The sequence below is a fragment of the Anomaloglossus baeobatrachus genome, chromosome 10 (genome assembly GCF_048569485.1).
Source record: "Anomaloglossus baeobatrachus isolate aAnoBae1 chromosome 10, aAnoBae1.hap1, whole genome shotgun sequence".
NCBI classification, from domain to species: domain Eukaryota; kingdom Metazoa; phylum Chordata; class Amphibia; order Anura; family Aromobatidae; genus Anomaloglossus; species Anomaloglossus baeobatrachus.
In genome coordinates this window covers 49,637,525-49,662,051 of record NC_134362.1, presented here as the reverse complement: position 1 = coordinate 49,662,051, position 24,527 = coordinate 49,637,525, and the positions used below count along the sequence as shown (strand labels likewise).

Below are 24,527 nucleotides of genomic sequence, written 5' to 3'. Positions count from 1 at the left end.
AACTCACCATCTACTGGTCACTGCGGAGGGACTACACTCTGGGCCCCATATCTGGAAAGGTTACGCCACCCCAAAGACAGGCAGACCCTGAGCCTGTACAGACTGAGTGCCCACAGCCTAGAGGCGGAAACAGGGCGGCACCGACAAGACATACAAGCCGCGGGAGAACAGACTGTGCCAGCACTGCCAGCAGGGGGCTCTGGAAGACGAGGCGCACTGTAACATATACTCAGCAGTGAGGGCCTCCCACTTCCAGAAACTTACCACCCATACCCCGGACTTTCCATCCATGGATGAGGAGAGTAAACTCCGCAACCTACTGGGGGAAGAGGAATCAATGGTGGAGATCGCCGCCCAATATGTCACCACATGTCATAAGCTGAGGAGATACATAAGGCTTCTAAAAGGACTTTCAGAACCCAAATTGTGCCCCCAACTCCCCATAACCCTGATCCCCCTCCCCCGAGAGATGTCTAATGAATCGGGCCCATACTGTTTTAGGAGTAGCTGAACATTGTCCTGTTAAATCATATACAGTAAATAAACATGATTTCTTTATTCAATGCAAATTTGATCAAAAGCAGCACAATGAGCCGTAGCTCCCTCTATAGAAAACTGAGTGTTGTCCGTGGTAGAAATTAAATCACACGTAATTCTGTATAAAATAACATTCCTCCTTGTCTTACAAGATGTCTATTAAAATGATTTCAGAGGTCGGCACATGAAACCTAATTAAAAAAAAAAAACAAACAAAAAAACCTCAAGTCATATTTCATTGTTCTGTGCTCTTATAAAATCTGGTTTGTTTTTGAAATACAACAAAAAAAAAAAAAAAATATATATAGTGGCACATTAGGTAACTTCAGAGTCTGCTCCCATGGGGGGGATGCCCACGTCTTCAGAGACTTCATGCAGATAAATTCATCTCAGTAGTGCAGTCCATCCTCTGGCTATAGTGACGGTGTAAGGAGCCACTGATGTCCCCATGATGTAGTGAAGAGGAGTACGGTCACCTCGGTGTCAGCTGTAAGAGACAAAATGAAGTCATTTAACATGCAAAAATTACTGGAGGCATAGTCCACGATTACATTTCAAGGGGGTTTATGTGCATCTGTCAATACAGAAAACTTGGCACCACTTACTGCTGGCATCAAAATGCTTCAACCCTCAATGCAAATTAGGTTTTTTGCAAAATTTAGAAACTATCATGCAAGAACAATTTAAATACAGTGGAACCTCGCTTAACGAGAATTTCGCTTAACAAGCAAAGCTTTCTGTAAATTTGTAACCCGCTTTATGAGAAAGCTTTTGCTGTACGAGCTAAATCCTCACCGCACACACTTCCGGTTCCGTACATCCACCGCACTGACCCGCACTTGCAGTCCACACAAAACACACACAAGCATGCACATACAGTATTATGCTCACCTTACCTTCTGTTCCACTGCCGGTCTCATGTTTCTTGTAGTTCCCGGGTACATCACGACGTCCTCGCGGCGAACTACAAGACCCAGGAGGCCCGCGATGGAACGGAAGGTAAGGTGAGCAAATAATATAACATAATATAGTGTACCTTCAGTTTCATCGCCAGCCTCCTGGGTCCTGTAGTTCGCTGCGCCACTCCAGGCTGTGCATCGGCATCCATAACGACGAGGGAGGAACTTCCTGTCGCCGCTACTGAACGGCAGCGCGCTAGCCAATCAGAGGCAAGCGGCTCTGCCTTTGACGTCAGCGCTCTGGCCGGGAAGTTCCGTTATGGTAACGCGATACACAGCCCAGCCCCGTACCAGAGAACGGCAAGTCCAAGGAGACCGGAGATGGAACGGAAGGTAAGGTGAGCATATAATATGTGCATGCGTGCTTGTGTGTGTTTGTATGTGTATGGAATGACAGAATAGGGGACCAGGATGGGAAATTTAACACGTTGTGGAAGGAATTGTCTGCATTGCAGTGATTTCCTATGGGAAATCTTGCTTTGCCTAACGAGTAACTTGGTTAACAAGCACAGTCCCAGAACAGATTGTTCTCGTTAAGCAAGGTACCACTGCAATACCACTAATATCAAGTGGTTTCTTGGGGGGGACGCCCTCTTGCCATGCACACAGTTCAGGTTTCCAGCACAAGAGCAAGCAAAGCAGCCAAAGAGATGAGAACCTGGGCACCACCTTATCACACACACACTTAGGGTAAGTTCACACAGTGCGTTTTTGCCCAGAAAACTGCATGACTTTGCTTCCCCCAGCAAAGTCTATGACTTTTCATTTTTGCTGTCTGCACACAGCATTTTTTTCCAGCTGCGTTTTTGTTGTGACCACAAAAATGCAGCATGTCAATTATTCCCGCGTTTTTCATCCATTGAGTGCAATGGGATGTTGAAAGACGCAATGAGAAACGCAAATTGTTATTATAGCTGCGTTTTGGTGCGTTTCTAAAACCAAAAACGGAGCTATAAACGCAGGAGGTGGGTAGTAAAGTGACATGTACAGGAAGAGGATTCCTTCTGTCAGTAAACACAGAAGCATGAATCCTCCCGGTACCGTCACCTCCGCGTCCACCTCCCATCCTGTGCATGTATGCTGCCGTGCGGCGTCATGTCTGGGCTGGAGGTGGAGGCAGCTGCGAAATCAAAAGTGAACAGTAGAAGAAAAAAAAAAAAAAAAAAGTCATACTCACCTGTCTGCAGACTCCCGGTGCCATGCCCGCTCCCATCTCCTCGCACGGTACCCCCGCTCCGGGTGTGTGCAGTCTCCCCGGGTACATATGCCTGCAGGACCTGGCGATGGATCGCCTGATGCAGTCACCTGACGCATCAGCTGACCGCAAGATCGGGGTGACGCTGCCAGCGCCCGGCCGGTTTAACCTATCAGCGGATGCCGTCAGGAGACTTCATCCCTGATTACCGGCAGCTCCTGCAGCGATCGGACGGGATCAGACTCGCTCTAGGAGCTGCCGGTAATCAGCACATGAGTATTTTTTTTTTTTTTTTTTTTTTTTGCACCGATGCATCTGCAATCAGCTGATGTGTGATGCGATTCACATCCTGGAACCTGACACATCTGATCACTTTGCCTTCCAGCAAACCAATCAGATGATATTGGATCCGGATTGGACGGCGCGGGACCCTTGACCCAGGATTACTGCGGAGGGGGGCTCTTTATTTCAATAAAGATGGAGTCACTAATTGTGTTTTATTTCTGATAAAAATATTTGTGTGTGTGTTGTGGGTTATTTTTATCTTTACTAGAAATTCATGGTGGCCATGTCTAATATTGGTGTAAAACCATGAATTTCGGGCTTAGGGCCAGCTGATATTATAAAGCTAGCCCTAACCCCATTATTACCTACCGAGCCACCGTCACCAGGGCAGCTGGAAGAGTTGGATACAGCGCCAGAAGATGGCACTTCTATGAAAGCGCCATTTTCTGGGGTGGCTGCGAACTGCAATTCGCAGCGGGGGTGCCCAGAAAGCATGGGCACCCTGCACTGTGGATTCCAATCCCCAGCTGCCTAGTTGTACCTGGCTGGACTCAAAAATTGGGCGAAGGTCACGTTTTGTTTTTTTTTTTAATTATTTCATGAAATAAAAAAAAAAAAAAAAAAAAAGGCTTCCCTATATTTTTGGTTCCCAGCCTGGTACAAATAGGCAGCTGGGGACAGCCCATACCTGCCTGCTGTACCTGGCTAGCATACAAAAATATGGCGAAGCCCCCGTCATTTTTATTGTTGGGGGGGGGGGGCAAATAAATACTGCATACAGTCCTGGATGGAGCATGCTGAGCCTTGTAGTTCTGCAGCTGTCTGCTCTCCTGCATACACTAGTGGAGAATGAAGAACATATGGAAGAAGGAAATGACACCAGACTTTTTTTTTCTCTCAAGAATCTTTAATGGAAATGTTCACTGGAAAAAAAACGCAGAAAAACGCATGCGTTTTTAAAGACGCTGAGTTTGTGTGTTTTTAGCGCTAAAAACGCAGCGTCAAATAAACGCAGTGTGCGCACATAGCCTTAAGGTTTCCAGCCCCAGAGCACCATCATGCCCCATACCGAGCATGCCCAAAGGCACCCCACACTCTTCAGGTTTCCAGCCCCACAATAAGGAAAGCAGCCCTACACCCCCATCACACCCCTGGTGTGCTTCCACTGAGCCCCCGTTGTGCCTCCATGTGGGTGCCGCTGTGCCCCACGCCGGGCATTACGATTTAAATTGTTTGTTTGATCGGTTTACTGCACACCACAAACAATTTGCACATTTTACCAATAAACTAAATTTGCAACGAGGTTGACCAATTAGGATTCCAATTGTATAGAGAAGAAACACTCTCCAGTACTGTACATATACTCATGAGCCTCCTCTACATGAGCCTGCGTGAAGAATTGCTGACATTCATCCAACATTCACCCTTCAGCCCCAATGGGCAAAATTGTCATTGGATGTATTGGATTTCTTTGGCTGATTGTTCTGGAGTTTATGATGTGAATAATCCACTTAACTTAATAACAGACTCCTCTTTATACCTGCTCCATCTTTACAGTCTCTGCCCATGCAGTTGTAAATGTCTAAATGTTATGAGCTAAAAGTGCTGTCAATTCTGCATGTGTCAGCAGGGTGGCTCTGATTGGCCACAGACGCAAACTCCTTGTATAGAGATGATTGATAGCTATATTAGGGTACTTTCACACTTGCATTTTTTTCCTTCCGTCACAATCCGCCCTTTTAGAAAACAGCGGAATCAGTTAACGGATTCCGCTGTTTCCCATAGACTTGTATGGATGACAGATTGTGCCAAAGTACCTGCGTTACTTCCGCCGGTCGGAAGGAAAGTAGCATGTAACTTTTTTTGAGCAGCAGAAACCTTAGGATTTCACTGCGCATGCTCTCTCTGGCTCACTGCACCCGTAACCAGGGTACACATCGGGTAACCAAGCAAAGTGCTTTGCTTAGTTACCCAATATTTACCCTGGCTACGTGTACAGGGAGCCTGACACGTCCCCCACTAAGCTCCGCCCCCTCCCGCACTCACCACACACACGTCTTCAGCGCCATGGTCCTACTTGGCTCCACCCACCCCGCCACATTCTCGGCAGCCGAACGATCAGCTGATCACCCGGCGGCCGGCTGGCTGCTGTGAGCGATCAGCTGATCGTTCACAATAGTCCGCCGCCGGTAACACTATATAGACAGACAGACAGACAGACAGACAGACAGACAGACAGACAGACAGACAGACAGACAGACAGACAGACAGACAGACAGACAGACAGACAGACAGACAGACAGACAGACAGACAGGGGGGGGGGGGATTATGGCTCTTTGAATGAGGGGAGCATAAAACGAAGATCACCTGGAATAAAGGGGGGGGGGGGTGTTAAAAAGACAAACAAACTGGCCACTTTTGAACTGGTGACAGAACCTCCTTAAATAGAAGTGGTCAACTACTTTGGACAACGTGGCTTCTTTCTCCAGTGTAAAATAAAAAAACAACAGATACTCCCCTCCCAGTGCCAATTTTCTATCACAACATTACCCAATGTAAGCGCTGCAGCCAATCAGCACCTGCTACTGTGCTGCAATTCTCACACTTAACGCCAGAGGGCCAACAATGGGCGAGTGAAGCAGCCCCTTAAGAAATGCTGATTGGCTGCAGTGTTTACACGGTATAACCACGGTACATAGTCTGTGTGGTGACCATTTCAGAAGTGGTCTGAGCAGTGGAAAACCCCTTTATGGGCACTCACAGGATATTTCACAGAATGCTATTCTAAAAGGTGATGACTTGGTTTATATGTTTACAATCAGATTTAAAGACAATGACTCTCGGTGGTACTTTCCACATAAGACGTCTTGAGCAGGTTTACCAAGTCTAAGGTCAGTCATAAGAAACGTAATTATCTCACAAACATATTTGATCACCCATCGATTCTCAGAACATGATAAAGTAACAACATCATCCGTTTCTCTATGGGTTCGGCTATAAGCAGCGACTCCATGTCCCCCCCCCCCCACCACCACCTTGGAAGCTGCACCTGGATTCAGTCTGCACACGGTTCAAGGTCACAACGCGTCAATGGGGATGAAGTGCTGATACCACAGGAGCTGGTGGACACCCAGGTGCTTCCCTGAATGGCATCATCTGGGAGTTTTTCTACATTCCTGAAGACAAGAAGCCGCTATAGCTGGCACGTAAGGAAAGGTGTACCAGCATCAGATATGGGAGGCGAGGATAAGAGACTACAGAAACCAGGAATGAGAAGCCGAAACTGGGAAGGACGATGCTGGTGAGATCATGACTTCTGCAATTTTTTTCTTAGCTTTTGATTGGACTACCCCTTTAAGGGGGGTCACCCCTTTTTTGCAAGATTATGGCTTTTTTTTTGCAATACTTTACACACCAAAATTTGGACACACCTTCTCCTTGAAAGAGTTTTTTTATTTTCAGGACTCTGACAATTGTAGATTCACATTGAAGGCATCAAAACTATGAATTAACACATGTGGAATGAAATACTTAAAAAGTGTGAAACAACTGAAAATATGTCTTATATTCTAGGTTCTTCAAAGTAGCCACCTTTTGCTTTGATTACTGCTTTGCACACTCTTGGCATTCTCTTAATGAGCTTCAAGAGGTAGTCACCGGAAATGGTTTTCCAACAGTCTTGAAGGAGTTCCCAGAGATGCTTAGCACTTGTTGGCCCTTTTGCCTTCACTCTGCGGTCCAGCTCACCCCAAACCATCTCGATTGGCTTCAGGTCTGGTGACTGGAGGCCAGGTCATCTGGCGTAGCACCCCATCACTCTCCTTAGTCAAATAGCCCTTACACAGCCTGGAGGTGTGTTTGGGGTCATTGTCCTATTGAAAAATAAATGGTCCAACTAAACGCAAACCGGATGGAATAGCACGTCGCTGCAAGATGCTGTGGTAGCCATGCTGGTTCTGTATGCCTTCAATTTTGAATAAATCCCCAACAGTGTCACCAGCAAAGCCCCCCCACACCATCACACCTCCTCCTCCATGCTTCACGGTGGGAACCAGCCATGTAGAGTCCATCCGTTCACCTTTTCTACAAAGACACGGTGGTTGGATCCAAAGATCTCAAATTTGGACTCATCAGACCAAAGCACAGATTTCCACTGGTCTAATGTCCATTCCTTGTGTTCTTTAGCCCAAACAAGTCTCTTCTGCTTGTTGCCTGTCCTTAGCAGTGGTTTCCTAGCAGCTATTTTACCATGAAGACTGCTGCACAAAGTCTCCTCTTAACAGTTGTTCTAGAGATGAGAAGGTGTGTCCAAACTTTTGGTTTGTACTGTATATTTGTGGCAAAAGAAAAAAAAAAAATTTGCAACCATATTTTGGATGGTTAAAAAGAAATTAATAAACTACAAAAAGTTTTCGTTTTTCATTCTCTTCAACGTTTTGGTGCTCATTTTTGGGTTCATGGCATTTCCCCCCCCCCCTAAATAGTGTGCTCTAGGTATGGGGCTGGACTATTTGGATCAGTGATGGATAACGTCTACCTGGAAGAGGCAAAGTACTGAATTTTTCGGATTATAAGACACTTTTCTTCCCAAAAATTTGGGAGAAAAATTAGGGGTGCGTCTTATAATGCGAATGTAGCTTACCGGGAGGTGGAGAATGGGCACTGTGCTAGCTGCGGTGGGGGCTGTGTGCAGCAGGGTAGTGCGGCAGGCGAGATGCTCTGTAGGTGGTGAATGCTTCAAATAATGGCCCCCGGAGTCAGGCGCATGCACAGATTGAGTTCTTGGTTCAAGATCTCATCTGCGCATGCACCGCCTCTAGCCCATTGATCTCCCAGCAGACTTAAGGAAAATGGTGCCCGGAGGTGGTGCATGCGCAGATGACATCTAGACTGGTCATGGAGCCGATAACTCAATCTCTGCATGCGCCAATTTTTTCAAGCTTGCACCGCCAACAGAGCACCTGTGATCCCTGCCGCACCGCCCTGTCCCATACAGCCAGCACGGCGCCTGTAGCATCGCCCTACTCCAGCACCGTCCCTGCCTCCTATGACCCCGCTCCACCACCATTGCCACTCCCTCTGGTAAGACACTAGAGTATAAGACGAACAGCAATTTTTTTTTAAAATTTCTAAATTTTGGGTGCATCTTATAAAACAAAAAAATACGGTAATTTTATTCCAATGCACAGACCAGGCTCAGTGATGGAGTATCATCAAAGAGCGAGCAGAAGTCTTTTTTGCATGTAGGGAGTGGGGACCTCGGGAAGTATCTACCATAGGTGTAGGAGTTGCAATCGCACCCGGGAGCCTGGGGAGGGGGTGGGGGAACGGACCTAAAAATCCCTTTGTCCTATATTACAAGATTTGCAATAATTGTGGGCCCTGATGAAATGTATGCATTGGGGCCTATGACCTTCAAGTTACAACACTGGGGGGAGTTTGTATGTTCTTCATGCATTTTCTGATACATTTCACTTCGGAAATAAAGTAATGCAGCACTACACATCTTATCTCCGAGCGGTTGTCTGCAGCCTGGACTTCAAACATCCATAGTAAAGCATTGTATGACAGCTGAGAAGTGCCGTTACCTTACTTCACTCCTCCGCAGAGAACGGTTAATCCTTCTCACTCTCCGGCTCGCTCTTCTCTTTGCTCCTCCATCGCAGTACACCTAGAATCATGTCCCGTATACTCTTGCTTTCGGTCAGTTGAGCAGCGTCACCTGCGCTTTTAGGACGAGGAAGACCCTGGGGACAAATATTTAGAATCCACATTGTATTAAACAAACTGGCCAAAGTAACCGTTCACTGTAAAATATTGTTTTATTGGGGTAAATCTTCTGTTCTGATTAGTAGACCAAGGGAGACGTTCTAGTTATGGAGTGACGATGGCATGACGTCACACCCGGCCTACGTTTCAGAAGGGGCACTGGGGATAATAATAATAGTAATAATAATAAATAATATTTATTCATTTATATAGCGCTGTTAATTCCACGACGCTTTACATACATTGGCAACACTGTCCCCATTGGGGCTCACAATCTAGAGTCCCTATCTGTATGTCTTTGGAGTGTGGGAGGAAACCGGAGTACCCGGAGGAAACCCACACAACATGGGAAGAACACACAAACTCCTTGCAGATGGTGTCCTTGGTGGGATTTGAACCCAGGACCCCAGCGCTGCAAGACTGCAATGCTAACCACTGAGCCACCGTGCCTACCGGGGATGCCGGTAGGTAGGAGGCACATCATAGATCTTTGGTGGCCTCGGACTACTGAAATGGCCACTGGACCAGGGTCCTGCAAGTCTTTTCGTTCAACTCTGGTCAGCCCCGTATTAACCCATCCCTATAAAGATCGCCTGCTGTATTGGCAGACGCACAACTGTCCGATAACCAGTGTTGACCCTCGGAAGGGACTAATAACTGTGCAGAGTCCAGATAGAGAAAGGCTTCATTCAGACATGTCTTTGGTCAGCCATCTTTACAACTACTGCCTATTAACGTAATAATACTAACTTTTCTATTAAAGAAGTATCCTGTCTAATCGCCTCGAATGGAGGACCAAGAGTGAGTTCTCTGCCCTCTCACCCAGCACCTCCCAAAAGATGCAAAACATCGGAGTTATCGTATATCACATTTACAGCATAGATTGGACACTTGTAAACAAACATTAGTTTTTATAGAATCTGCTGATAATATCTAATTTTGCATGAAATTATGGTATTTGGTACAAGGGAAATAAAGGGGGGGGGGGGGCATTAATTTTCATAATGGCCTCTGATGCGTTGTCAGTCTCCAGGCCGCCTGTCTACTGCTCGCTTGCATCGTCTTACCCAAGAAGTCTGGTCTGAAATTACATCATTGATTTCCACCAGGTAAATGGCCCTAGAGCGGCCGTATCCCCATACATGGAAACACAGACTAATGGCTGGAGTTGAACAAAAAGATTTGTACGACCTGGTCCAGCAGCCATGACTGTATTCCAAGCCAACTGCTCGTGTATGGGGCGTCAGGTCGAATGTTTGTTTTAAAGACAGCTATCACAGGTTCATGGCCAGCTTTTGTTATTAAAGGGAATCTGTTACCAGGTTTTTACATATTAATCTGAGAGCAGCATAATGTAGGGGCAGAGATCCTGATTCCAGCAATGTGTCACTTACTGCGCTATTTGGGTAGTTTTAATAAAAGAAGGGAATTTTGTTACTTACCGTAAATTCCTTTTCTTCTAGCTCCAATTGGGAGACCCAGACGATTGGGTGTATAGCTACTGCCTCCGGAGGCCACACAAAGCATTACACTAAAAAGTGTAAGGCCCCTCCCCTTCTGCCTATACACCCCCCGTGGGATCACGGGCTGCTCAGTTTTAGTGCAAAAGCAAGAAGGAGGAAAGCCAATAACTGGTTAAACAAATTCAATCCGAAGGAACATCGGAGAACTGAAACCATTCAACATGAACAACATGTGTACCCGAACAAACCAAAAATCCCGAAGGAAACAGGGGCGGGTGCTGGGTCTCCCAATTGGAGCTAGAAGAAAAGGAATTTACGGTAAGTAACAAAATTCCCTTCTTCTTCGGCGCTCCATTGGGAGACCCAGACGATTGGGACGTCCAAAAGCAGTCCCTGGGTGGGTAAATTAATACCTCACGTTTGGACTGTAAAAAAAAACAGCCCTTCCCTACATGGAGGCAACTGCCGCCTGCAGGACTCTTCTACTTAGGCTGGCATCCGCCGAAGCGTAGGCATGCACCTGATAACGCTTGGTGAAGGTGTGCAGACTCGCCCAGGTAGCCGCCTGGCACACCTGCTGAGCCGTAGCCTGGTGCCGTAATGCCCAGGACGCACCCACGGCTCTGGTAGAATGGGCCTTCAGCCCTGATGGAACCGGAAGCCCAGCAGAACGGTAGGCTTCAAGGATTGGTTCCTTGATCCATCGAGCCAGGGTGGATTTGGCAGCCTGCGACCCCTTGCGCTGACCAGTGACAAGGACAAAGAGTGCATCCGATCGGCGCAGGGGCGCCGTACGGGAAATGTAGATTCTGAGTGCTCTTCACCAGATCCAACAATGCAAATCCATTTCATATCGATGAAGTGGACAAGGACAAAAGGAAGGTAAGGAGATATCCTGATTGTGATGAAAAGGGGATACCACCTTAGGGAGAGACTCCGGAATCGGGCGCAGCACTACCTTGTCTTGGTGAAACACCAGGAAGGGAGCTTTGGATGACCGCGCTGCTAGCTCGGACACTCTCCGAAGAGACGTGACCGCTACCAGAAAGGCCACTTTCTGTGAAAGTCGAGAAAGTGAAACATCCCTCAGAGGCTCGAAGGGCGGCTTCTGGAGAGCAATTAGTACCCTGTTCAGATCCCATGGGTCTAACGGCCTCAGTACGGAGGGACAATGTGACAAACCCCCTGCAGGAACGTGCGTACCTGAGGAAGTCGTGCTAGGCGCTTCTGAAAGAATACAGACAGCGCTGGAACTTGTCCTTTAAGGGAGCCGAGCAACAAACCTGTTTCCCAACCAGATTGCAGGAAGGAAAGAAAAGTAGGCAATGCAAATGGCCAGGGAGACACTCCCTGAGCAGAGCCCTAAGGTAAGAATATCTTCCACGTCCAGTGGTAGATCTTGGCAGACGTCGGCTTCCTAGCCCGTCCCATGGTGGCAATGACGTCATGAGATAATCCTGAAGACGCTAGGATCCAGGACTCAATGGCCACACAGTCAGGTTCAGGGCCGTAGGATTCAGATGGAAAACGGCCCTTGGGACAGTAAGTTTGGCCGGTCTGGTAGTGCCCACGGCTGGCCGACCGTGAGATGCCACAGATCCGGGTACCACGACCTCCTCTGCCAGTCTGAGGCGACGAGGATGGCGCGGCGGCAATCGGAGCTGATCTTGCGTAGCACTCTGGGCAACAGTGCCAGAGGGGGAAACACATAGGGTAGCTGGAACTGCGACCCATCCTGAACTAAGGCGCCTGCCGCCAGAGCTCGTTGATCGTAAGACCACACCATGAAACTCGTGATCTTGGTGTTGTGCCTAGACGCCATTAGGTCGACGTCCGGCCTCCCCCGAAGGCCCCAGATTTCCTGAAACACGTCCGGGTGCAGAGACCATTCCCCTGCGTCCATACCCTGGCGACTGAGGAAGTCTGCTTCCCAGTTTTCTACGCCCGGGATGTGAACTGCGGATATGGTGGATGCTCTGTCTTCCACCCACATCAGAGTCCGCCGGACTTCTTGGGAGGCTTGCCGACTGCGTATTCTGCCTTGGTGGTTGATGTATGCTACCGCTGTGGAGTTGTCCGACTGAACTCGGATCTGTTTGCATTCCAGCCACTGCTGGAAGGCTTGCAGGGCAAGATACACTGCTTAGATTTCCAGAACATTGATCTGAAGGGTGGACTCCTGCTGAGTCCACGTACCCTGAGCCCTGTGGTGGAGAAAGACTATTCTCCACCCTGACAGACTCACGTCTGTCGTGACCACCGTCCAGGATGGGGGTAGGAAGGACCTTCCTTTTGACAATGAGGTGGGAAGAAGTCACCACTGAAGAGAGTCCTTGACCGTCTGAGAAAGGGAGACGTTCCTGTCTAGGGACGTCGACTTCCCATCGCTTTGGCGGAGAATGTCCCATTGAAGTGGACGCAGATGAAACTGCGCGAAAGGGACTGCCTCCATTGCTGCTACCATCTTCGCTAGGAAGTGCATGAGGCGTCTTAAGGGGTGTGACTGGCCTTGAAGGAGAGACTGCACCCCCGTCTGTAGTGAACGCTGTTTGTCCAGCGGAAGCTTCACTATCGCTGAGAGATTATAAAACTCTATGCCAAGATATGTCAGTGATTGGGTCGGTGTCAGATTTAACTTTGAAAAGTTGATGATCCACCCGAAACTCTGGAGAGTCTCCAGCGCAACGTTCAGGCTGCGTTGGCATGCCTCTTGAGAGGGTGCCTTGACAAGTAGATCGTCCAAGTAAGGGATCACAGAGTGACCCTGAGAGTGCAGGACTGCTACCACTGCTGCCATAACCTTGGTGAAAACCCGTGGGGCTGTCGCCAGACCTAAGGGCAGGTCTACGAACTGAATATGCTCGTCTTCTATAACGAATCGCAGCAAACGCTGGTGCTCTGGAGCAATCGGCACGTGGAGATAAGCATCCTGATGTCTCTTGATGCTAGGAAATCTCCTTGAGACCTTGAGGCAATGACGGAGCGGAGGGATTCCATCCGGAACCGCCTGGTTTACACTGCTTTTTGAGCAGTTTTAGGTCTAGAACGGAACGGAAGAGCCGTCCTTTTTTTGGCACCACAACCAGATTGGAGTAAAAACCGTGACCTTGTTCCTGAAGAGGAACAGGGATTATCACTCCTTCTGCCTGCAGAAGAGCATCGGCTCGGTCGAGAGGTGGGGAAGTTCTGAAGAATCGAGCCGGAGGACGAGAACAAAACTATCCTGTACACGTGAGACAAAATGTCTCTCACCCACCGGTCTTTGACCTGTGGCAGCTAAATGCCGCCAAAGCGGGAGAGTCTGCCACCGACCGCGGATGCGGAGAGAGAGGGCTGAAAGTCATGAGGAAACCGCCTTGGTAGCGGTTCCTCCGGCTGCCTTCTTTGGGCGTGATTGAGCCCGCCAGGAGTCTGAGCCCCTCTGAGCCTTTTGAGTCCTTTTGGACTAGGAAAATTGGGACCAGCCCGAGCCTGGAAAGGACCGAAACGTCGACTGTCCTTCCTTGGGTTTTGTTTGATCTGGGCTGGTGTAAGGAAGAATCCTTACCCTTGGCCTGTTTAATGATTTCATCCAGTCGCTCAGCCAACAGTCTGTCACCAGATAATGGCAAACTGGTTAAGCCCTTTTTGGAAGCAGGAGCTGCCTTCCATTCCCTTAACCCCAAGGGTCTGCGCAAAACCACGGAGTTGGCGTACGCCACCGGCGTACGGCTCGTAGAGTCCAGGACAGCATGAATAGCGTAAGTCGCAATACATGCGAGGTTAAGGACGCCACCTGCGGCACAGATGTACGTGTGACAGTGTCTATCTGCGCAAGACCAGCTGAAATAGCTTGGAGTGCCCATACGGCTGCGAATGCCGGAGCAAACGACACGCCGATAGCTTCACAGACAGATTTCAACCAGAGGTCCATCTGTCTGTCAATGGCATCTTTAAGTGAAGTCCCATCTTCCACTGCAACTATGGAGGATGGCGTGGCGGAGAAAAGCTTGTCTGGATAAGCGTAGTGTTTCTGGACTGCTCCTCTGAGTCAGAGAGGCCCAAAAAGTACTGAATTTACGCTTGGGATACCTGAAAAGGAATTTCTCCTGCTGAAGCTGCCTCCTCCACTGGAGGGGCTGAGGGAGAAATATCCACCAGTGTATTGATGGGCGCTATGAGATCATTCACCATTGCGTCCCATTAGGAGCATCCAGAATGAAAGCGGTCTCAGGATCAGAAACCTGATCAGCTACCTCATCATACAGAGAATCCTCTCGCTGAGACCCTGACCAGTGTGTGAAGTCGAGGGTCTCTCCCAGCGAGCTCGCTTAGGCTGTCTGGGACTGTCGTCCGTGTCAGAGCCTTCAGTCTGGGATGTATGGGACCCCCTTGGAGCACGGATTGGTTCCAACTGAGGGAGACCGGGGAGCCTTGATTCAACAATGCCCATGGTCTGAGACCGCCCTGGACTGCAAAGTTGCTAGAATTTTGTTCATAGTCCAAGATATTTTATCAGCAAAAAAACTGCAAACTCTGTCCTCTGGACAGTTTCACAGGTGGCCCTCTCTGGGCCACCACTAGCAGAGACTCTACCCATTAGGGGTTAGTGGAACCTGCCGGTAAAACAGCCTCACGTGCGGTACAGACAGCATAGAAAGCCTGTGCCTTGGCCCCCTTGCTCTATGCTGACGACATGCTGTTGTCTCCTCAGAGCCATCTAGGGGTATATCGCCAAGAAGCGACCGTACAGCCACAAGTCTCAGCCGCGCCGCAGCCTCCAGCGCGGCAGTTTCCCACAGATAAACTCACTCAGCTAAGCTGCAGTGAGTATAGTCCAAGTGCGCAGCGCTGTTGTCCTCGGCGCACTAACACGCCCAGCAATGCTGGCGTGTGTCTGTGTATGGTCTTGCAAATATAAGTACAAGGATAAAGTACACAAAAAAACACTGTGGCAATAGTGGGGTCAGCACCAAGGTGCTGCTTACCGCCCGCATAAGCGGGTAAGTGGTCGCCAGAATCCCTTTGCTGGGTCTCCCAGAGCCTGTGTCCGTTCTCCAGCTTAGATTGCCTGCAGGAATGGCTGCCGGCGTCCTGTGAAGAGGGGCGGGCCGTGGGCGTGCCACAGACAAGAGCGGGAAACTGGCGTCCCCCTGTGCCCAGTGAGAGGGCTGGAGTATGTAAATAAGACTCCAGCCCTCGGCGCTGATCATTGTACAGCGTCTCGCCCCTTCCCTGACTGGCAGGGTTGGGGGCGGGAACGAAACGTAACTAGGCCGCAAAAGCCGGGGACTAGATTTATAAGCGCTGCCGTCGTAAAAGCACAGCAGCGCGAAAGTCCCCGGCGCACCACAAGTCTCAGCCGCGCCGCAGCTCCAGCAGCGGCTGGCGCGGTAGTTCCCGACACAAACTCACTCAGCTAAGCTGCAGTGAGTAAAGCCCAAGCGCGCAGCGCTACTGTCCCCGGCGCACTAACACACCCAGCAACGCTGGAGTGTGTCTGTGCATAGACTGTACGGGGACACAGAGTACCTTAACGTTGCAGGGCCTGTCCCTGACGATACTCCGCTCCATTCCAGCAGGATCTCCGGGTCTGTGGATGGAGCCCGGCCTCAGAGCCTGGAGGCCGGTAAGATCCCACTTCACCAGAGCCCTCAGGGGGATGGGGAAGGAAAGCAGCATGTGGGCTCCAGCCTCCGTACCCGCAATGGGTACCTCAACCTTAACAAACACCGCCGACAAGAGTGGGGTGAGAAGGGAGCATGCTGGGGACCCTAGTATGGGCCCTCTTTTCTTCCATCCGACATAGTCAGCAGCTGCTGCTGACTAAAACAGTGGAGCTATGCGTGGATGTCTGACCTCCTTCGCACAAAGCTTGAAAACTGAGCAGCCCGTGATCCCACGGGGGGTGTATAGGCAGAAGGGGAGGGGCCTTACACTTTTTAGTGTAATACTTTGTGTGGCCTCCGGAGGCAGTAGCTATACACCCAATCGTCTGGGTCTCCCAATGGAGCGCCGAAGAAATCACTGTTTAAAACAGCAGGAGATCATCATTACAGGACTACTTTGTCTGCAGCAGGTAGTCCAGCATATTCATGAGCTATGTAGATCTGCAGCAGAGAAAGTGATTTTAGCAAAATGACAGCAAACCGCTCAGTAAGTGACATCGCTGGAATCAGGGTCTCTGTCTACGTTATGCTGCTCTCAGATGGGACAGAAAAAAAAAACCCAAAAAAAAACAAAAAACCTGGTGACAGATTCTCTTTAACTGCAAAATAACTTGCTTTCTTCTTTCCCCACCTCTTTGATGACACCACTGTGTGCAATAACCCTCTGCTAATTACATTACGCAACATCCCTCTACAGTGACTATCCATATTTTGTGACATCTGCACATCTTTGTATAGAAATACACTGTGACCCATGATCACCGGGTGCATCATCCCTGTGACCCGGGGGCATCATCCCTGTGACCCGGGGGCATCATCCCTGTGACCCGGGGGCAACACTATTACTCCTTTCTCTATAGTCACTGTGCAGGGATAACACGGCTTATTATCTTGGTGATGCCACGTCGCTAACCTAATAAGTAAAGGGATGTCAGAGTAAAGGGCTGATAAATTCAGTGAGGTTTACGGTAGGATATCACTGTGATTTCTCCTGGTTCCGTGACATAACTGAGAATTATTGCTATGCAGAGGTCCCAGTTACACCTGTATGGTGGTGCCTATAAACATCCAGCCACATAAGTAGAAACCAGTAATTTAAAAAGTACATATTTACAGGAGTCTTGTTACACATTTTGCAATGTGGCTCAGAAATTTTAAAGGAATTCTGTCAGCAGGTTTTTGCCATCTAATCTGAGAACAGCAGGATATAGGGGCAGAAACCCTGAGTCAATTGATGTGTCACTAATTGGCCTGTGTGTTTTTGTTTCAACACAATCAATGTTTTATCAGCAGGAGATTATCACTACAGGACTAGGTGTCTGGTGCCTCCTGGTCCAACCATACCCTCACCACTGGATTTGTATATTTCTGCCTATGCACACAGAAAGCTGTCAATCAGTAGTGGAGGCAGGGTTATAAAGGGCTTAGCATTCAGAGAACTGCTAGATCTGCAGCAGAGAAAGCAGTTTACGGCACCCAGTAAACTAAGTGATACATCGCTGAAATCTGGTCTCTGCCCCTACATCATGCAGCTGTCAGATTACATAGCAAAAACCGGCTGACAGATTCCCTTTAAAGTTGCCCTCCACACTGGCACTTAAAGGGACTAAACATTCGTTATGCATAGTCTCCCTACCTGGGGCCTTTTGTTTCCCTCCTGCCGTCATCTCCATCGAGACTGCTGCGTCCAAGATTTGTGCTGCAGTGGCAGAAGGAATAAAGGCATCTAAACCACAAGAAAAGATAGAGGAGGGACAGTATAGACTTACAAACCATCCCCCTCATTCCACTGCAGCAGCCATAATGGATGATGGACTGCAAGTCTCAGTAGAGGAGACCCAAGTAGGGTGTCTATGCATGACAAGTCAATTTTCAGTGCCATGGTGGTGGGGGTGTTTGAAATCGCTTTAAGGGTCACCGCTGGTTGTGGAGTCTCATTTTTCAATAAGTGGATTCTAAATTTTAGGTTTAGAACCAAACTTGATAGTTTTAATGTGTGATAAGAGGAACAGATCAGCAGCACATCATACGGATAGCATTTCCAAAGACTGACGGAATGACATTTTACATTCAGCAGCGATTACCGTGAAGCTTTGATCAAATTCATCGCTCATTCTCCTTAGTTCTCGTCCATACCGAGCGGCAACCATTAGGGAAGACGGAGCAGAGCGGGAACGAGAGCGGAACTGGTTGAGCTCGCTCACGTGGTCCGTCGTCTCCAGCGCCTCCGACGCAGATTCTGTCCGACTGCGAGGTTCTTTTCCTGTAACAAAAAAAAAAAAAAAAAGGATGTGAAATGTACATCAGATGGAAATGTTGCAATCAAGTAGAGCTGGGCGATGTAAAGCAGAGGGAATCCAGCAAGTACATCCCTGACCCACATTACGGTATAATACAAAGCTGAAAAGGTGAAGGTTTGTAACCCAGTACTTTGGACCATGTCTGGAAAGCAATCAGACTCGCTCTCCTAGTTGGGGTGTACCTCTCATCTTCCTGCCAAAAATATGTAATTACTTACCGGTAATGTGTTTTTTCTGAACCCATTATGGCACCCTTACATCATGGTGCTGGAAAGATACGTAATTACTTACCGGTAATGAGTTTTTTCTGAACCCATGACGGCACCACGATGTAAAGGTGCTGGAAAAATGGAAGGTTTTAGTAAGATACTTATACCTGTCTCTGCAAGCATTGTTTAGGGCCTGCATCTCAATGTTGTGCAGTAAAAAGTATCTTCCACTACTTTTATATTGATGGCTCTTCTAAAAAGTGATCAATATGAGATCAATGAGGGGGTTGGGTGTAAACAGTGTACGGTCCTGAACAGCACAGACAGCACCATACACTGTAGTACTGGCTACAAAGCGGCAAGTAAAATACTGTTTTGACTTGTATCACTGTCCTTAGAATTACATTTTATTTCAGTGCTTTAAACATTCTTTTTTTATCGGGGTTGTCCATAAACATATTGATAATGTATCCAGTGGATTAGTCATCAATATCACATGGGTGTTGGATTGTCGGATCACCAAACACCCCCATGATCAATGTACCTGCTCCAATGGTGGACAGATGTATACAATGTATGAAGACTGCTCTGTACATTGTTCAATGGCTCTGAACCTCATCTCCTATTACAGTGAAAGAGCCAAAATGCAGTGGCTACTACACAATGGATGGATCTGTGCAGTTCTGGATCCATACATTGTTTATATTAGCATGTAAAGCGTAAACATGCCGCTTCCCATCCTGCTCCAGTTGATTGATGTGTCCCTCCCCAGTTGCATAGGGAGAGACCTGTCAATGAACTAGAGCTGGTAAAGTGGCACAAAGGTCATCAAAATGCAAGTCCTGACAACTCCTTTAAAGGGAACCTGTCACTAGATTTGGCAATTATAATAAGCTGGCTTGGCTTCAGAAGGAGGGCGGCAATCGCCGCCGGACTGGAAAGAGGAGGCCCTGGACCGGAGAGCAGCAACACCCACTGGACCCGACCACCCCTCTAAGGCTTTAATTTACATTTTACAGAGCAGCCTGGGCTCTTATATACAGTATTCTGGAATGCTGTATATAAGAGCTCACTGGTGGAGGCCACAGCTTATAGGGGAAAAACCTGGTGACAGGTTCCCTTTAACTAAAGCTGGTCTAATAAGGCAGGCAAGCAGACACACACAGACACACACAGACACACACAGACACACAGACACACACACACACAGACACACACACACACAGACACACACACACAGACACACACACACAGACACACACACACAGACACACACACACACAGACACACACACACAGACACACACACACAGACACACACACACAGACACACACACACAGACACACACACACAGACACACACACACAGACACACACACAGTTTTAGTTAAGTTATAAAAGTGACAAGCAAACAGTCACAGCTTTACCTTTGCCTCGTCTCAAGTTTGGAGAGCTCAGATTTCCTTTTGCTTCTCTACAGGACTGAGGAATTGCTCCGGGGAGGGCCGCACCTTGCTCATTTGGTGGGAATTCTTCTATGGAAAACATAGAGGATGGAGGAGAGTCTGCCATCTGTGGGATCAGAAAAGAAGACGACATCAATATTGGGCTGATGTATAATCTGTGAAGTCAGCAAGTAGTGACAACAAATCAAGACGAAATAATGTTTAACAGTTCATATAAAGGGATGGGGGGGGGGGGGGGTGTGAGCATAAGATCATTTATGTCAAAGGAAACCTGACCGGCCTGCAAATACAGAGTGTAAATTCTGAATTCTCCACCTTGTGGCCGATACTATAACAGCTTTTAAAAAAGGGCTGGATGATTTCCTCAGTACACAAAACATTGTTGGTTATAAATAACTTAGTGACTAAATGTAGAACTGGTGGAGGAAGGTTGAACTAGATGGACCTAGGTCTTTTTTCAACCTAAGTAACTATGTATTTCCTTCCTCCTGTGGATGACTGACAGGTCAGTGGCCGGATTCCAAAGCAACAATCTGCCAATCAGCCAAGGAGGTGCTGCTAGGTGGCAGGAGAGGGCAAACGTTTTTGACAGGTTCCCTTTAAAGTTTAAAGGACATTGACACTTAAGGCGTATTATTACAGATATCGCTAGTGTGGGTACCCGCCCCGATCGGTTGTTGCGACACGGGCAAATCACTGCCCGTGGCGCAACAACATCGCTCAGACCTGTCACACATACTTACCTGCCTAGCGACCACTGCGGCCGGCTGAACCGCCTCCTTTCTAAGGGGGTGTTCGTTCGGCGTCACAGCTACGTCACTAAGCGGCCGCCCAATAGAAGTGGAGGGGCAGAGATGAGCGGCCGTAACATCCCGCCCACCTCCTTCCTTCCTCATTGCCAGGCGGCCGCAGGTATGGTGATGTTCCTCGTTCCTGCGGTGTCACACGGAGCGATGTGTGCTGCCTTGGGAATGACAAACAACATCGTACCTGCAGCAGCAACGATAATTGGGAAGAGGGGAGGATGTCACCGATGAGCGATTTTGTACGTTTTTGCGACGATGCAAAATCGCTCATAGGTGTCACACGCAATGACATCGCTAACGCAGCCGAATGTGCGTCACCAATTCCGTGACCCCAACGATATCGATTGAGCGATGTCGTAGCGTGTAAAGCGGCCTTTAGTGTAGAAATATTTTTTTTTGCTATGGGGCTTCATAGAAGCCGAGCTGTGGGTCACGTACTACCCTGTTAGAGATGCCGACCTCAATTCTGAGGCGCATCAAATAATTGCAAATATCCTTCTGAGCGCACAGGCGGCCATCGTCTTGGCAGCACGTGCCTAGTTTGCGCAGGAGAATGTGCTGCCGGGAACAATGCTGCTGAATTTTTTTTTTTTTTTTACCATGAATTGTTTTGGCGATCAGCAGACTGCCCAATTATCAGAAAACAAGTGTCCATATCAATGCTCATTCACAATAGTGGTGCAGTGTGCATGCGTTCTAAGGATTCGCCATGGAGCTGCTTCTTCTGATAGCAGAGGGGTCACTCTTATCTGTCCATGGCATGAAAGTTCAGCTCAACTTTGATGTGGTCATAAATGAGCTCAGGATAAAAGCTACAAGCTCTCCTATACACATTAGATGTCTGTCATCCGAACGAGCACCACTGCGGCCAACGCCGATCTGAGAGGTCTCTCCCCCTGCCGATCGCCCTGTGTTCTCTATGAGAGCTGCTGCCATACATCTCCGGCGGTGACTTATCTCTGGGAGAACAATGGATTATCACTTACTGATCCATAACTCCCATGACAATCATCTGTCCAGGATACCACGCACTGAGTGTTGGCTACACCTGTCATTAACTGAGGGTGTGGGTGACATTAGTCTAATGTGTATGGGGCTTTGGCCAAGTAAAGGGTACACAAAGTACCATATCTTTCAGCTTATAAGACCATCACCCCAAATTTAGGAAAATTAAAAAAAAAAAAAAAAAAAAAAAAATGAAGGGGGTCTGTCTTACAATCCGGTGGCGATTTACCGGGTGCAGGCAGAAGCAGTGGTAGAGCGGGGGACAGAATAGGATGATGCTGCGGGAGCTGTGCTAGGGCTACAGGCGATGTTCTGGAGCTGCGCTGAGTGGTGAGGCAGGGCCATCCTGAAAATATTGGGGGTGCGCATTTCAAATAACGACACCCGGAGTCTGCACATTAGCAGATGGAGCTCTCGGGTCAAGATATCATCTGCGCATGCGCCGCCTCCAGCCCATTTATCTCCCAGCAGTGGACTTAAGGAAAATGGCGCCCGGAGGTGGCACGGTGCGCAGGTGAGGTCTGAGCCGAGAGCTTTATCTGCGCACACGCCGACTCCAGGTGCCATTATTTTGAAGTCCGTACCACCGACATTTTCAAGATGGCGCCCGCAGCCCCAACACAGCTCCAGCGCCGCAGCACAGCACAGCGCATTACTCCTGTGACCCCTCTCCAATATCCCTGTTAAGCAACATTTGGATTATAAGACGCACCCCCTCATTTTCCTCCCAAATTTTCATGAGGAAAAGTGTCTTCTAATCTGAAAAATATGGTACTTGGTGCACAAACGTCTGCATCTCTCGGCAGGTAAAACAGAGACAATATCGTGTTTTTAGTGCAAATTTTTCCCATCTATTAGCATGAGCGAAATCTGCAACAAGCAAAAAAAAAAAAAAAAATTAGTTGAAAGAATTGACGCGCTGCAGATTTACATCTGCACCAAATCTGCAAGGAGAAAATTGTCTGTATGCTGGTGACTTCTTCAGAATTCTCATTCACTTTCTGGCATCGGGAAAACCTATCAGGTTTTTTAAGAAATCTGCATTGATAAAAGAAAGAAAAAAAAAAAAAAAAAAAAAAAAAAAAAGCAACATTTCTTCAACATGTGCACACAGCCTTATTCTGCATCCAAAAAGGAGAGAAACAAAGAACGTTTAGGGTGCGTGCCCCGATAAATATTTGCAGCGTTTTGGATGTAGCGTGCTTCAACTACGTCCAAAACGCTGTGTTGTACAGTACAGGCACAGTAGATGGGATTTCTAGAAATCCTGTGCCCACAATGCTTGTTTTTCCCGCAGCAAACACTGACCTGCGGTACGGCTTTCCAGACCGCAGCATATCAATTCTTTGCTGCGGATTCGCATGCGTCCTCCGTAGGGAGAACACAAGTCAAAGACCGCAGCGCACTGAACCCAGATCATGGGTACTGACAGCTGCGGTATCCTGCGGAGGAGACTCCCGGCCCCGCAGGTCAGGACTTGCTCTGCTCTGAACACAGCGAGTCCTGATCATGGGCACATACAAACGGTGCAAATTTTTTGAAGAGATCCAACTGCAAAAATTATTCTTGACCCCAAATACAGACATTTAAGAAAAAAAAAAAAAAAAAAAAATTAAGAACTTGTCCCCAAACACAGCTAGATGTTTTATAAATACATCATCTGGAGAAGTCTCCGGACTCAGGACTCATATGGGAGACAGGCGGAGGGCTGGGGGATGGGCTCTGTGCCCCCTGGACTCATACTTGATACTGGGAGAGGGTATGGGGAGTACAGATGGGTCTCTGTGCCCCCCAGACTCAGGACTCATGCACAAGATCGGGGAGGGTTTGGGAGGTTCAGGGGGTACAGATTGACCTTGTGCCCCCCAGACTTATACATGAGACTGGGGGAGGGTTTGAGGGATGGGGAGGACCAGGGGGTACAGATGGACTCTGTTCCCCCGCAGACTCATGCACAAGATTGGGGGAGGGTTTGGGGATGGGGAGGTTCAGATTGACTCTGTGCCCCCAGACTCATACACGAGGCAGGTATGGGGATAGGGAGGTTTGGGGGGGGGGGTGGGGGGGGGAAAGGGTACAGATGGACTCTGTGCCCCCAGGACTCATGCACAAGACCAGGGAGGGTTTTGGGATTGGATGGGGGTACAGATGGAAATGGAATCAGTGCCCCAGACTAATGCACAAGATCAGGGGAGGGTTTGGGGAGGTTCAGATGGACTCTGTGCCTCCCAGACTCATCAAACGAGACCGGGGGAGGGTTTGGGAAGGGGGGGGGTGTACAGATGACTCTGTGACCCCCGGACTCATGCACGAGACCGGGGGAGGGTATGGGAATGGGGAGGTTCGGGACTCATACGCATGGCCGGACACCACACGCTGCCATAGACCTCTATAGGGCACATTACACCTCCCAGGCATCTGGCAGTATTTTCTGCTGTATAAATCCATACATGGGCCGTGTTCACACCTAACCGCAGATATAACGCACCTTATTCATGAGGCCTCTATATCTGATCCCCTGACTACACAGGGCAGAGCCGGGGACCGAGCCGTGTATAGTCACTCAGCCCTCACACTGCGGGCGGCCCCTGCACAGTAATGGCGGCCTCTGCTCCCGGGCTCTCCGTCCTTACCTCCTCCGCTCAGTCACTGCCGCCTGTGTCCCCGGCCGCCGCCGCTGTCCGTCACTCACCGCCCGTCTCCGGCCGACGTTCTCATCGCTCCGCCCACAATACATGTTTACTTTCCCCTTCCTTTCCGGGTTCTCCCACCATCTCCGCCCCCTGCCGCTGTTTCCCGGGTAATTGTTTTCTGCCTCAACCAATCACAGCTGCGAGCTGCAGGAAGCACCGCCCATGAATCGTGTGTGTACGTCCCACGTGACT

General features: G+C 48.7%; 1 protein-coding gene across 2 annotated transcripts; it reads right to left on the bottom strand.

Annotated features, from left to right (window-relative positions):
- Nucleotides 1–541: 541 nt before the first annotated feature.
- Nucleotides 542–24,388, bottom strand: BAD (BCL2 associated agonist of cell death). Of its 2 annotated transcripts, none has more exons than XM_075325868.1 (5): nt 24,276–24,388; nt 19,793–19,937; nt 17,942–18,120; nt 8,571–8,724; nt 542–1,024 (listed from the first exon to the last, which is right to left on the bottom strand). In XM_075325868.1, the coding sequence occupies exons 2-4, from the start codon at nt 19,935–19,937 to the stop codon at nt 8,593–8,595; spliced, it is 456 nt and encodes a 151-aa protein (XP_075181983.1). In that variant the 5' UTR covers nt 24,276–24,388; the 3' UTR covers nt 542–1,024; nt 8,571–8,592. The 2 variants fall into 2 exon arrangements, with proteins under 2 accessions (XP_075181983.1, XP_075181982.1); XM_075325867.1 differs by having other exon boundaries at nt 8,566–8,724; nt 24,276–24,386.
- Between the last annotated feature and the right edge of the window lie 139 nt (nt 24,389–24,527).

Excerpts from the sequence above, each read along its gene's own strand:
- BAD (XM_075325868.1), bottom strand. The coding sequence starts at position 19,937 with ATGGCAGACTCTCCTCCATCCTCTATGTTTTCCATAGAAGAATTCCCA. Across the intron at positions 18,121-19,792 it reads AAACTTGAGACGAGGCAAAG|GAAAAGAACCTCGCAGTCGG; the intron begins GTAAAGCTGTGA and ends TTTTTGTTACAG. Across the intron at positions 8,725-17,941 it reads AATTTGATCAAAGCTTCACG|GGTCTTCCTCGTCCTAAAAG; the intron begins GTAATCGCTGCT and ends ATTTGTCCCCAG.